General features: G+C 39.7%; 2 protein-coding genes across 14 annotated transcripts in view; one reads left to right on the top strand and one right to left on the bottom strand.

Annotated features, from left to right (window-relative positions):
• UBE3D (ubiquitin protein ligase E3D) overlaps positions 1-816 on the bottom strand; it is a 181085-nt gene extending 180269 nt beyond the window's left edge. For 4 of the 6 annotated variants that reach the window (XM_058434914.1, XM_032152458.2, XM_032152473.2 and 1 more), the window contains exon 1: positions 616-783. In XM_058434914.1, the coding sequence (XP_058290897.1) occupies positions 616-692 (77 nt within the window). In that variant the 5' untranslated portion in view covers positions 693-783. Of the gene's footprint in view, positions 1-615 lie in introns of all 6 variants that reach the window. The other 2 variants (XM_032152493.2, XM_058434921.1) reach the window with 1 other exon arrangement.
• Positions 817-2667: 1851 nt separating this feature from the next.
• DOP1A (DOP1 leucine zipper like protein A) overlaps positions 2668-14715 on the top strand; it is a 105816-nt gene continuing 93768 nt past the window's right edge. For all 8 annotated transcript variants that reach the window (XM_058434864.1, XM_058434866.1, XM_058434862.1 and 5 more), the window contains exon 1: positions 2668-2755. The gene's annotated coding sequence lies outside the window, so the exon portion shown is untranslated. The remainder of the gene's footprint in view (positions 2756-14715) is intronic.

Here is a 14715-nt window from a genome sequence, read left to right as displayed (position 1 = left end):
TTTGTGTAGCGAATAACAAGTTTGACGTTCTCACTGGAACGCAGAATATGAATAAATGAACGAGCTCCAGCAAGAAGTCTGCAAGCTTTCTTAGTGGTTCACTAAACTCACATTTATTGAATGATTGTGTGGTTTCTCTGCAAAGAGCAGTTTTGGAGGAAAAGACCCGAGGTTATTTACAAAACAAGAGGCTCACACATAGGAACTGATCCAGTAAGGAGGATCCCGAAGAGAGACAGACACATCATTTTTTGCGTTGTTTCGTTGGAAACGCCGGGCACTGCCAACAGTGTTTCACATCACTGTTCCTCAAATTTTAGTGTGCATTTGATTCCTGGAAATCTTGTTAAAATATAAGTTTTGATTCCATAAGTCTGGTGTGGAGCTGAGACCCCGAATTTCTAAAAAGCTCCCCAAAGATACCCACACTGTCAGTAGGGGTGGGAGTGGCGGAGGCGACTACAGGGGAAAGCTTCACTTTGAGTGACGGAGAGGCTCTACGCAACTGGAAAGAAGAAACTCAAAATCCCTCGTACAGAGAGAGACTCACCAGCCCCCGACCCCTGGGCAGCAGTAAAGCGAGCTGGGCACTGCGCCTAGAATCCCAGTTCTTACCCCAGGATCAGCAGCGCGCTCTGCAGCTGTCCCCGCACCTCCAGAAACACGCGCGTCTCCGCCGCAGTAGCCGCCATGGCGGGCGTCCAGTCCCGGAACGGACCAAGCTGGAGGTTCCGAAGGGCCCGGGTCAACAAGACCAGGAGACGTTCCACGTGCAGACCAACCAGCAGCGGCCCCTGCGGCGGCGCAGGCGCCTGTGCCAGATCGCAGGGCTGGCGCCGCCCACCAGCTCACAGCGCCACCTGCCGGCCGGAGAGTGCACCACCGAGAAGGCGCGTGACCCCTGAGGCCGGGGCGGGGCGCGCATTTTCAAAACTAGGCTTCGGCCCAGCGTGCTGAAAAAGGTGGGCGGCGAGAGGCTAGCTATCGTCCCACTCTGCTTCTTGTGAGCGTGACTTGGCGCGTTAGCATCCCTGGAAATGACCATAAAAATCAGACCCAGGGTTCACACCTTTGGCTAGCTCGAAGGGAGGGAGATGATGGAGGCAGGTGTTACAGGTGGGCTTTGTCCCCAGGAGATCCAAGAACAGAATTCCCGGCCCCAAACCCACTTTATCTTGGTCTCTTTATGAGCAAGCGTCGTTTGTTAGCCTCCGTCTAAAGCAACAAAATTTTCAAGAATTGACTTGCCATTGCTTCTCAACTTAGACAGGATAGCTCCAAAATTGAAACAGGTGCAAAAATATAAGGAAGTTCTTTATTACCTAATGCAAAAGAGTGTGGCTGAAGTCTATCAGGACTAACCATTTTTTAGGGGGTAAAAAAGGAAGATGAGAATGATTACGTATATACAGCTCCACTATTCACTTTCACAAAAGTAAAAACTAAGAGAAGCTGGAGAAGTTTCTACTAGAAGATAGTTTTGAAAAGTTTGACACAGTAAAGAACCTGGTATAATGTAAATACTTATAATGAAGAACTATTAAAATATAAGACCAGGGTAGAATTACAATAGGGCTTCTCAAAAATAAGGAGCTGCTTTTATTTATTTATTTATTTTGGAGTCTCACTCTGTCGCCAAGGCTGGAGTGCAGTGGCGCGATCTCGGCTCACTGCAACCTCCGCCTCCTGGGTTCAAGCGATTCTCCTGCTTCAGCCTCCCGAGTAGCTGGGATTGCAGGCGCACGCGCCACCATGCCCGGCTACTTTTTCTATTTTTGGTAGATCTGCCCACCTTGGCCTCCTCAAGTGCCGGGATTACAGGTGTGAGCCACCATGCCCGGCCTAAACCATAAATAAATTCTAAATAAATAAATCCTGTCATATATATTAAGATAATAGCTTAAGACAATTTTTCGAAAATCAGTATTTGGGGTGATTAAAGTTTATTATGTTGATGCACAAATTATTATATCTATCACAATAATTTGAAGTCATAGATGGAAGCAACAACCCACTTAAAAAAATAAAGTTTACTATTATTTGGTCTCAAATAATTCATCTATTTGAAGGATGATGATTTCAACTCTTCATATCTTCCACCTTTAATACCCGAGGCTATTGAATGGTTAAATATTGACACATTATATTGAAATACACAACTTCCTTAGCACAGCTTACTCTTTATAATTGTTTTGTTAGCTTAAAAGATTGTTACATGTTTAGTTACGTATTTGTAAAAACTTTCATTTTTTTACCCTATGGTGTTGGCAAAACGGTGCAATTTACCTTGGAGTAACTAGATATGATTGATAGAGCTCTAGACTCAAAATAGTTCCAAATCTGACGCCAACTATTTGTCTCCTAACTTCACAAGTCTCCTAACCTCGCTGGGACGCAGGTTACTCATATGAAATATTGAGAAACTATTCAAATAATATTTAAAAGCTGTTTTCAGTTCCTATTATCTCTTCAAATGAAAACATCTGCTAACCCCCTTTCTAGCCACTCCTGAAATTGGTAGCCATGGCCGCTTCCCGCGACAGTCCACTTGAGGGCGCTGTGGCAACAGCTAGCGCCGGAAGGCAGGAAGCCGACCGGGGGCGGGGATCGAAGACCTCAGACGTCGACGCCGGCGAGGGCGCGAGCGCGGTGCACTCTGGGAGCTGTCACTAGGCCCTTTGGCTCCGGGTCTCGGTGTAGCTGCCGTGGTTGCCAGGAGAGCTGTGCCGGCGAGGAGCGGCCGAGCCAGCAGCAGGTAAAAGCGTCCCCGCCCCCAGTGCGGTCGCTAGGCTGGTCGCCGGCTCCGAGCATCCTTCTCGGCCCAGCTAGGTCCTGAGCCGCGGAGACGCCTTGCGAGTCTGACTGCTGTGGCGTCGGGGGTGTTGCCGCTCCGGCCCCGCCAGGAGCCGCGAAGCTGGTCGGCCGCCCTCTGGTTTCCGGGGAGTCGGGAGCTGCGCGGGGACTGGAGGGCCAGGGCTGGGGCCCGGGCCTGGGCCGGGCAGAGCCACGAGGGTGGCCGCAGGTGAGGGAGGCCGGAGGCGGGGCAGGTCCCGAGCCTCCCCTGCTGGGGCGGAGCAGTGCGCAAGGCTGGGGCAGAGGTCGCACCTGTGCGATGGAGGCGCGCGGAGTACCCTCTTGGTTGGAGGAATCGAGGCGTTGTGCCTTCTCCTCGGCTGGTGGGTTCTTTTAGCATTGAGAAGACACGTAGGCCCGCCAAGGTTCATGTTCTCCAGGGGGCTTAGAAAGGAGTACCGAAGTTTATTAAGAGGAAGTCAGAAGAGTCAAAGGGGAGTTGTTAACAATTATCACCTTTGATTCTCAAGCCTTTTAAAGTTGCAACATAACAATAGTCACTTGTTCGGGCCTCCTCCATTCTTGTACCCTGAAGGGGCGGGGAATGGCACACAACTATTTTTCTTAAGCTGAGTAAATTATGTTTGAACATTTTTACACTATCTTAGAGTTCTGTGGCGTTTGAGAAATGTAAAGATTGGGAAAATGACTTCGACTCCAGCTACAGCAGTCAAAAAAATGATAATTACCAAAAATGTAGGAAACGGTTTGCCTGACAAATAGGCCCTGAACTGTAGGGAGAGAAAAATCTGTTTTGATGTTGTTGGTCATTGTCTATGCAGACGTAAGTTCTCACATTTTAATTTTGTTTGTGGGTATTAATATGGTCTACAGTGAATAACATACGTCGGCATTATGTGCTAAGTAACTCGCAACCTGATAGATAACACAGTGATTTAGGTGGGCCGACTGAAGTTATAATTAAAACCACGAGTAGTCTAAATGCTTTATTTTAGTGATTACTTTCGGCCACAACTGATAACTAAATCATTCTCTATAATTGTTAAGCAGTAGCAAATCTCCAGGTGGGCTTGATTATTAGGGACCTAGTGCTGAAAGAAAGAACTAAAAACACCTGATTTAATACACAAACCAGAAAATGTGACACCATAACCCAAATCTTAAATGTAAGTGTTGTCAGTTAAATGTTTGTTTACATTCAAAGAAGTCCTATTTTGTAGTTAAAGTAATGGAGTGAGCTCTGGCCTGGGAATGAAGAGATTAGATTCAAGTCCTTTAATCTGCTACTAACCAGGTGTGATCTCCAGGCTTCGGTTTTGTCATTGTTTAAGGAAATTTGAAAAGACCAGGGTTTTCCAAACTGATGTTTCCCCCAGAACAGTGTTCTAAAGCCATTTAATAGGCTTACTTCCCCCAAAGCAGTGTTCGATGGCAAATAATTTGGGAGCACACTAGGTTAAACTAGGTTTAACTTTTTTGCTTATAAAGGCAGGACTCTTCAAAACCTTTACTGTTATGCTGATACATGTAAATCTCCAGAAGGTTATCCTAGCGTTCCCAAATTTACCTGATCTATTTTCTCATGGCCAATTGGTTAACAACTCTTAGAATATAATCACATAGAATATAAATTTTAAAACTGCTGTATTTAAGCTGAGTCCTCTTCAACTGTAAAGGTCCATGCATTAGGCTTATTTTTTGGCTGTCATTTTAAGCTTTTTGGAGCATGAAGATGTAGTGGCAACTCACTTGTATAAAAAAAATTATATTTTTCTTAGTAAAATATTAATGATACACTTAAGTTCCCATGAGTCTTAATGCTTTAATTATTGGCAGAAGAGTTATCTTATTCTTTCTGGTTTTTTGACTTTTTTTAAACCATAATTCATGTTTTGAATTTGATGGTGGAGTGTAGTTATTGATTTTATTCAAAATGGCATTTTAAAGTTCCAACAAGTGAAGACTTGTTGATAATGGCATCACTTTTGCTATGATGATTTCTCCTTATAGTCATGAATTCCTAAAATGAAATTGTGGTAGAACCCACCCAAAATGTGCTTACTGTGTAATGACTACCTATTTTAAGAGCTTATATCATGGAAAAGAGCTAAAGGCTAAAACACAAATTCTGAGACAGTTATTTCTAAATTGCTTTACAAACAGGATGTGTGCTGAGCACAATCTTAAACTGTTTTGCTGAAGTCTATTAAATGTCACTGGTACACCACCAGTGTGGATATTCTGTTCATTCTTTGTTGCTTTCTTAGAGTGAATGCTGTTAATGCACAATTTTGCTTGGGGATAGGAGAGGTGGGAATAGAACATGTAATTTTAATAGAGCAGCATTAATTCAGGTAAATTATCTCCCTGGAATAAAACTATTAAGTAGAAATGTAAAGCTAATATTTTTTGTGTAATAGCCAACAGTTTTTATTGAGAAGTATATGAAAATATGATCCCCTTGTCTTTAACTGGAGGTTTCCCTTTTTCCTTTATTGTATTTACTTCCTCCTCTCCAAGCTATCCAAGCCTGAAATCTCAGTGACCTTTCATTGCAGTGGTCAATGATATAGTATCAAATTTATTAAGGGAAAATTTATATGCACTGATGTACATTATTTAAGTGTACATTTCAATAAGTTTTAGTAGATATATATGCATCTATGTAACTACCACCACAATCAAGATTTGGAAGATGCCACCACTCAGGCACATATTGTTATACTTTTACTCTCTGAGAATGTTCTCCTGTTTCTGAGTGTCTATATTATACCTATCTTTTAAGACCTAGCTCAAATGCCACCCTGTGAACCTTTTTTTGATTACCTCATTTTGAATTAATTTCCTCCTCTTCTGACTTTCCTATTCACATTTTTCTTTAATCATTCTTCTCCGTTCTTTGTGGTGGCCAACCCAGTGGCGAACGTATAGTAGGCACTTATTTGTTGACCAAATGGATTAATGCAATATTTCCTAAACTTCAGTCATTGTGATATCATCTTCAAAATTTTGGCCATATCTTCCTGTTTGGCATACTTCCTGCTTACTTATTAATATTTCTTTATATCAGTGTGATTATTAAAGTAATATTTTAAAGGAAACTTGGAATAACTATGTGTAAAAAGCAGGTGGCACTTGCCATAAACAGAAGGTGGACGTATACGTAAAAATAATGAAAATCAAAGTGCTCTTAATTTCTAGCTAGAAACTATTGCCTGCAGGAGGCTCTAAGCCTAAAACTTGCCCTTTGTTTAAAAGTGAGATTGGCAAGAATTTCAGTGGTGTTAACATCTTGGCACCAAACTGAGACTTTCTTCTTGATGCAGTCAGAGGAACTGAAAGAGAATGAAGAGGAAATAACCTCCTCTTTTTTTTTTTTTTTTTTTTTTTTTGAAATGGAGTCTCACTCTGTCACCCAGGCTAGAGTGCAGTGGAGTGATCTCAGCTCACTGCAACCTCCGCCTCCCGGATTCAAGCTATTCTCCTGCCTCAGCCTCCTGATTAGCTGGGATTACAGGCACCCACCATCACACCGGGCTAATTTTTGTATTTTTAGGAGAGACACGGTTTCGCCATGTTGGTCAGGCTGGTCTCAAACTCCTGACCTCAGGTTATCCGCCTGGCCTCTGCCTCTCAAAATGCTGGGATTACAGGCATGAGCCACTGTGTCTGGCCCCTCCTCATTTAATTCAGTGTCACTTAGCTCTGCCCTCAAATCTAATAAAATCATCCCACATCTCTCCATTTGGTGGCCCAAATTTTGTAGATACTAAGTTAATCAGTGCTTGAAAATTCCTTAGAATTTTATCTGTGCAATAATTGAGAAACAAAGCCTTAATTGTAAATTAAAGTGTACTACAGTTACCTTAAAAAATATGGTAAAAAAAGTAACTTTAAAAATAGTACAAAGATAATATTCTTGAATCAGATATGTCTTTATTTTTTCAAAAATGTTCTGAATGTTACTGATGTTACATCTTACTAGGGTACATTAGCCTTAAGATAAACATTTGAATCTAAAATCTAAATCTGAAAACAAGTGGGAACCTGTTACATGACAAAGTGATGACTGTTGATTCAGGAGTGATGAAATGTTAATATAATGTTTATCTGGCAAAGCTCCTGTATGAGTAGATGAGGTAATAAAGTTGAAATAATCTCCTATCTCCTTTAGTTTTTTCTCTCAACACTTAAGTTTTATATAGCTATATTTTTATATTTTAATCCTGCCAAAGACATTTCTAGACTTTTTCCTTCTGAGATGACACCTTCTACTCTCCTGTGGCAGGAGTTTCGTATGAACAGACTGGAAAATAAATTCCGTGCTCTTATTTTGTAAAATACATCTTGTATTTAAAGTTGCTGTAGTTACTTATAGGTATATATCCATATTATGAGCCTAAAGTTTGCTGTTATTTCGTGTTCATGAACAAAGAGCTTGGGTAAATAGACCCTTTCATTTGGTGTTAACTGTTTTCAAAAAAAAAAAAAAATTAACCTGAGTGGTGATCAGTTTATCAGTACACACAATCATTTGCTACTCACCAAGAGGTCAGATTCCTGGGTTTTGGTTTTGATTTTGAGACGGGGCTCTGTAGTCCAGGCTGGAGTGAGATTCCTGTTAATCTAAGGTTCTGGGATACAACCTAAAAAATTGGAAGTAAGTAAAGAGCCATCTTGGATGCATAGCCTTTATTTCACAAACAAGTGGTTTCTTTCCTGCTTCTCTACAGTAAAATAAGGGAGCAGTATAGAAGCAATATAGGTAAATTGTCATCATTTAGAAGTGACAGCTGACTATAATCAGAAAATCATAAAAACACTGCAATCTTAATCCTTTGAATTATACAGGTAAGTAGCCCTATATTTTTCAGTTGCTTTTAATTGTGCTATTATATTATGAAAAGGTACTATAAAATATTAGCTACCTGAAACCTTTAGAATATGTGTTATTTTTATCAAATATTCTACATAGCTAGAATTTTTTATATACCCCAAATGCCATCGCAGAGCACTGATTATGCTTTTTGCTTCTGTTCAGCATGATGCAGCTGGCACAGTGGCTTTTCCATACATGCTTAACAGTTTAAAAATTTCCTGGAGAGGTTTTTCTCCTGCTGGCCTGTGAAAAAATAGAACATAGTACAGTACTTGTTTTAAAGTTAGTCTCTGACATTTTGGAAGAAATATGTGTTTGAATGACTTCCATATTCAGCATTACCACCAATTAGCAGTTCACTTTTTTTTCTGTTTTGTTTTGTTTTGTTTTGTTTTGTTTTTTTGAGACGGAGTCTCACTCTTTTGCCCAGGCTGGAGTGCAATGGCATGATCTTGGCTCACTGCAACCTCCACCTCCTGGGTTCAAGCGATTCTCCTGCGTCAGCCTTCCAGGTAGCTGGGACTACGGGCGTGTGCCACCACGCCCGGCTAATTTTTATTGTATTTTTTAAATAGATACAGGGTTTCACCATGTTGGCCAGGCTGGTCTCTGTCTCCTGACCTCAGGTGATCCACCGCACCTGGCCAGCAGTTAGTTCACTTTTGAGCCTGAATGAGGGGTTCCAGAAACAAAATGTAGCCTCTGACATTTTTTGGAAGGCTGTCCTCAAAGCACTGTTCCCCAAACCTACCTGATTGCATAACTTGAGGCTGCCAATTAGTTTTATGTAATCTGATAACTTTAATTATGTTTTAAGTTACAGATTGTGGTTGAAAAAAGGAAAATATTATTTGGGAATAAACTTGTTTAGTTGTCTATTGCTACATGACAAATTATCTCAAAATGTAGTGATTTAAAACAGTATCTCACACAGTTTTTCTCAGAGGGGATAGGGAAGTTATTTGGCTTGAGTTCTGGCTTGAGTTTCTTAAGAGGTTGCAATCTGATTGCAGTTGGAGAACTCACTTTCAAAGTGGCTCACTCATGACTGGCAAGGCAAGTTGTTTCTGGCTTTTAGAGGAAAGACGTAGTTCCTCCCCATGTGGGCCTCTTCACAGGTCTGCTTGAGTGTCCTTATGACATAGAGGCCAACAGTAATTCAGTGTGGTAAGGAATTGCACAAGAGCATGAATATCAGGAAGTGAGGATCATTGAAACCCATGTTAGAAACCAGTATGTGAATATGTATCTAAATCGTAAACAGTACCTATTTACTCAGTATGCAGTATATACACAGCTCATTATGATTTTGGAAAGAATATTCAAAGATTAACTTAAAATGCCACTTGAAAATTAATGTACCAAACAAATCAAGCACTTTGACAAAATTCTTAGTCTCCATGGTCCTTTGGGAGGGGGGTATGATTCTGAGTTGAGATGTAGCACTTAAGATACAGATTTTTTGTATTTATTTTTTGTTATTTATTATGAGATGAAAGGAGGAAACGCCACATTTTACAGAGTTGCTATTTCATGTTCTTTAGGGACATTATTCATTCACCCTTTGTTACCATAAATGGGGCATAACTCACATGATTTTAAAAGTATAAGAAAGTCTACAGATAGTCCGCAAATCATGGTAGTTTGACTTTATGATTTTTCAACTTTACACTGCAAAAATGATACACATCCAGTAAAAACTGGACTTCTAGTATCCATACAACCATTTTGATTTCTCCTTCCAGTATAGTATTTAATAAATTACATGAGCTATTCAACACTTTATTATAAAATATGCTTTATATTGGGTGATTTTTGCCCAACTATAGGCTAATATAGGTGTTCTGAGCACATTTAAGTTAGGCTAAGCTAAGCAATGATGTAAATAATAGTGAATCAACGTGAATGTACTTAACACTACCAAACTGTACACAGTGGTTAAAATAGGAAATGGCCGGGCTCAGTGGCTCATTTCTGTAATCCCAACACTTTGGAAGGCCAAGGCCAGAGGGTTGCTTGAGCCTAGTAATACTAAATGAAATGTTAAATACATTTCAACTTATGGTATTTTCAACTTAGGTTGAGTTTGTGTGGATAGAAGCCATAAATCAAGGAACATCTGTACAATGAAAAGACTCCCTTTCCTGGGCCCTCATCCATCCAGTTAGCACCTGTCTCCTAGGAAGTAATGTTTAGTTTCGTTGTGTGTTCTTTCAGATATGTATTGTACATATGCAAATTAATATATATTTTCCTTTTAATATAAATGATAGCATATTATAAACACTATTCTGTGCCTTGCTTCTTTTAGTTAATGTATCTTAGCACTTTAAAAATCAGTGTATGGACTTAATTCATTATTTTTACCAACTGAGAATATTCTATTGTCATTCAATTTTTATAATGTTTATTGACTATTTACCGTGGGTCAGGCACTTTTCTAGGAGTTGGGGATTTGAGAGCTAAAATGACAGATGAGGCCTCTCTGTTAGAGGGATTACCACCTCTGGAGTCACAGTTCAATTACAATAAAGCAAGGTAAGTTCTATGATAGAGGAAGTATAGCGTATAGTGGGAGTTCACAGGAAGGAGGTGTATATGTGAGTGTTAGGGAAATGGTGGAACGGTCACGGAAGACTTCCCAAAAGGCATAAAATCTGAGACCTGAAGGGTAAGTAGGTACTTGTCAGGTCAAGTTAGGATTTAGTGTTTCAAACAGAAGGAATAAAAGAGTGGCTCTCAAAAAATGCATTTAAAAATTATTACAACGCTATAGTAATCAAAATAGTGTGGTACTGGCAAAAGACAGACATATAGATCAATGATGTTGAGCGGAGAGCCCCAAAATAAACACTGGTTTATATGGTCCAACAGTGTTTGACAAGGGTGTCAAGACGACTCAGTCAGGAAAGGACAGCCTCTTCACCAGATAGTGTTGGGAAAACTGATATCCCCATGTGAAAAAATGAAGTTGTATATCTTATACCATACACAAAGATTAACACAAAATGGATTAAAGACCTAAAGATAAGACCTAAAACTATAAAGCTCCTGGAAGAAAACATAGGAGAAAAGCTTTATGACATCGAGTTTGGCAGTTTCTTGGATATGACAGCAAAAGCACAGACAATAAAAGCAAAAATAAAAAATAGGATTGTATTAATCTTAAAACTTTCTGTGCATCAGAGAATACAAGAGAGTGAAAAAGCAAACTATGGAAAGGGAGAAAATATTCATAAATCACGTGTCTGATAAGAGGCTAATACCCAGAATATATAAAGAAAGCGCTACTCTTACAGTTCAATAACAACAACAAAATAACTGAATTTTAAAATGGGCCAAAGACTTAAATAGACATTTTTCCAAAGATGTTATATAAATGGCCAGCAAATATATGAAAAGATATTGAGGCCGGGTGTGGTGGCTCACGCCTGTAATCCCAGCACTTTGGGAGGCCAAGGTGGGCGGATCATGAGGTCAGGAGATTGAGACCATCCTGGCCAATATGGTGAAACCCCGTCTCTACTAAAATACAAAAAATTAGCCGGGCGTGGTGGTGCACGCCTGTAGTCCCAGCTACTCAGGAGGCTGAGGCAAGGGAATCACTTGGACCTGGGAGGTGGAGGTTGCAGTTGAGCCAAGATCACACCACTGCACTCCAGCCTGGAGACAGAGCAAGACTCTATCTCAAAAGAAAAAAAAAAATGTTGAAGATCACTAATCATTAGATAAATGCAAATCAAAACCACAAAGAGATACCTAACCTTACACCCATTAGCATGGCTACCATTAAAAAAAAAAAAAAAAGTGTTGGCAAGGATGTAGGGGAATTAGAAACTTCTTGGGCACTGTTGGTAGGAATGTAAAATGGTTCAGCTCCTGTGGAACACAGTATGGCCATTCCTCAAAAGTTTAAAAAATTACTCTCTAAATTCAGCAATCCCGCTTTTGGATATATCCAAAAGAGTTGAAAGCAGATCTTGAAGAGGAATTTGTACACCCATGTTGATAGCATTATTCCTGATAATCAAGAGGTAGAAACAACCTAAGTGTGCATCTATGGATTAATGGATAAGCAAAATACAGTATCTACATAGAATGAAATATTACTGATCCTTAAAAAAGGAAATTCTGACACATGCTACAACATGGATGAATCTTGAGGACATTATGCTGAGTGAAACAAGCCAGTTATAATAAAAAGACCCATACAATATGGTTCCCCTTACATGAGGTGTCTAAAGTAGTCAAATTCATAAAAATAGAAAATAGAATTGTTGTTTAATAGGTATAGAGTTGCAGTTTGCAAGATGAAAAGTTCTGGAGATTGGTTGCACAACAATGTGAATGTACTTAACACTACTGAACTGTACACTCAGTGGTTAAGATGGTAAATTTTGGCCAGGCTCAGTGGCTCATTCCTGTAATCCCAACACTTTGGGAGGCCAAGGCCAGAGGATTGCTTGAGCCCAGTTGTTCAAAACCAGCCTGGGCAACATAGCAAGACCCCTTAAAAAAAAAGATGGTAAGTGTTATATGCTTTAAAAAAAATTAAAGAAGGACTATAGGCTGGGCACAGTGGCTCATGCCTGTAATCTCAGCACTTTGGGAGGCCAGGGCAGGAGGATCGTTTGAGGCCACAAGTTCAAGACCAACCTGGACAAGAAAGTAAGACCCTGTCTACAAAAAAATTTTAGGTTTAAATTAGCTAGGCATGTTGGCACCCACCTGTAATCCTGGCTACTCAGGAGGCTAAGGCAAGAGGATTGCTTAAGCCCAGGAGTTAGAGACGTCAGTGAGCCATGATTGTGCCCCTGCATTCCAGACTGGGTGATAGAATGAGACCTTGTCTCAAAAAAATAAAAAGGACTTAAAACTTTTAGAAACATGAAGCATATGTACATTTTTTACATTTTATACTGTCGTGTAAGCCATGTTTCTAAATCAGGGGTGTCCAAACTTTTGGCTTCCCTGGGCCACATTGGAAGAAGAATTGTCTTGAGCCACACATAAAATACACTAACACTTAACTATAGCTGATAAGCTAAAAAGGTCCATGCATAAATCTCTTAATGTTTCAAGAAAGTTTACGAATTTCTTGGGGCACATTCAAAACTCTTCTGGGCTGTGGGTTGGACAAGCTTATTCTGAATATTGAAAAAGATACTGATTTAAAAATTAGGCCAAAGGGGTTGAATCACAAGGTACCATGCAGAGGCATAGCATTTTGAGTTTGAGTATAATTTAATAGAAAATTAAATTCCGTCCAAAAAATTAATAGCATACGTGAAGGCACTGAGATGGGAGGGAGCAAGTCTTGAACAGTGGACAATTGCCTAGGTTTTGCTTAGCTGAGACAGAAGTGTGAGTAAGATAGAAAGAATGGGTCTGTTTTATAAGGACTTTAATTATATGGCTAACAGCTTGGATTTCATGTCTAAGAAAATGAATATCACAGTTATAGCAGTAATAAGAGCACTTCTTATATGCTAAGTTAACACTGAGCTAAAGAGCTTTCCAGGGATTATCAAATGTACTTTTCTGAGCTTCCAGCAGGGAACGTGCTCCACCTGCTTTTTCCTGTGTAAAATTAATTGGCTCTTGGAGAAGGTGAAGGTAGTGAAAATAGGTTGTTGACATAGTCCAGGTATAAAATAGGCATGAATTAAAGACCACTCTGAAAAATGCACATTTGTAGACTTTATTAAAACTGCTCCAAAATGAAATCGCACAAGTACAAACTTGTGTAATTAGAAACATGATGGTGCTGTTGACAGTAATGAAGGAAAAAAAGGAAATTCAGAAAATAATAGCAGTGCTTGACAGACTTTACAGCATTTCTTGTATTGGAGTGATATTCTAACAGAGGTACTGTGAAATGGAAAGTGAGGAGAGGTGTAGTAACAGTTTATGGTTTATCAGTATTTTGGAGGGTGCCTATGTTTTGTAGAGATTTTTTACGATAATTAAGCAATACCTTATTTTGGTTCTCATTCTATTACGTGCTTCAGAATCTACAAAAATATCTAGAGTTAATTCTCTCGTACAGAATTAACACCTCAGCAAAGTTATTTTATTCTTTCATGATAAGCATTATTAATATTGTTTTGTTATCTTAATCTTAAAACATAAGAGGGGATGAACACTGGAGGGTTGTAGGAGCTGGGGGAAGGTCTGCTGTAGGCTGTACCCCATTTTTCTCTGTAAAGTATCTTGATATCCTTAAAATTAATTCTAGTTTACTTTGTCTATCAAGGGAGTTAACCCTTGTGCAAGGCTACTTTCTGTCACCATTCTTTCATAGATTTTGGAAACTGATGTGCACAGATACATGCATGGTCTGTGTCCAGTGTGAACCCTTTTTTTAAAAAGCATCCTTATGTGCCACATTTTCTTAATCCCGTCTATCCTTGTTGGACATTTGGGTTGGTTTCAAGTCTTTGCTATTGTGAATAGTGCTGCATTAAACATACGTGTGCATGTGTCTTTATAGCAGCATGATTTATAGTCCTTTGGGTGTATACCCAGTAATGGGATGGCTGGGTCAAATGGTATTTCTAGTTCTAGATCCCTGAGGAATCACGACACTGACTTCCACAATAGTTGAACTAGTTTACATTCCCACCAACAGTACAAAAGTGTTCCTATTTCTCCACATCCTCTCCAGCACCTGTTGTTTCCTGATTTTTTTAATGATGGCCATTCTAACTGGTGTGAGATGGTATCTCACTGTGGTTTTGATTTGCATTTCTCTGATGGCCAGTGATGATGAGCATTTTTTCATGTGTTTTTTGGCTGCATAAATGTCTTCTTTTGAGAAGTGTCTGTTCATGTCCTTTGCCCACTTTTTGATGGGGTTGTTTGTTTTTTTCTTGTAAATTTGTTTGAGTTCATTGTAGATTCTGGATATTAGCCCTTTGTCAGATGAGTAGGTTGCAAAAATTTTCTCCCATTTTGTAGGTTGCCTGTTCACTCTGATGGTAGTTTCTTTTGCTGTGCAGAAGCTCTTTAGTTTAATTAGA

The sequence above is a fragment of the Hylobates moloch genome, unplaced genomic scaffold, assembly GCF_009828535.3.
Source record: "Hylobates moloch isolate HMO894 unplaced genomic scaffold, HMol_V3 SCAFFOLD_2, whole genome shotgun sequence".
Taxonomy (NCBI): domain Eukaryota; kingdom Metazoa; phylum Chordata; class Mammalia; order Primates; family Hylobatidae; genus Hylobates; species Hylobates moloch.
This window is presented reverse-complemented; position numbering and strand designations above follow the sequence as displayed.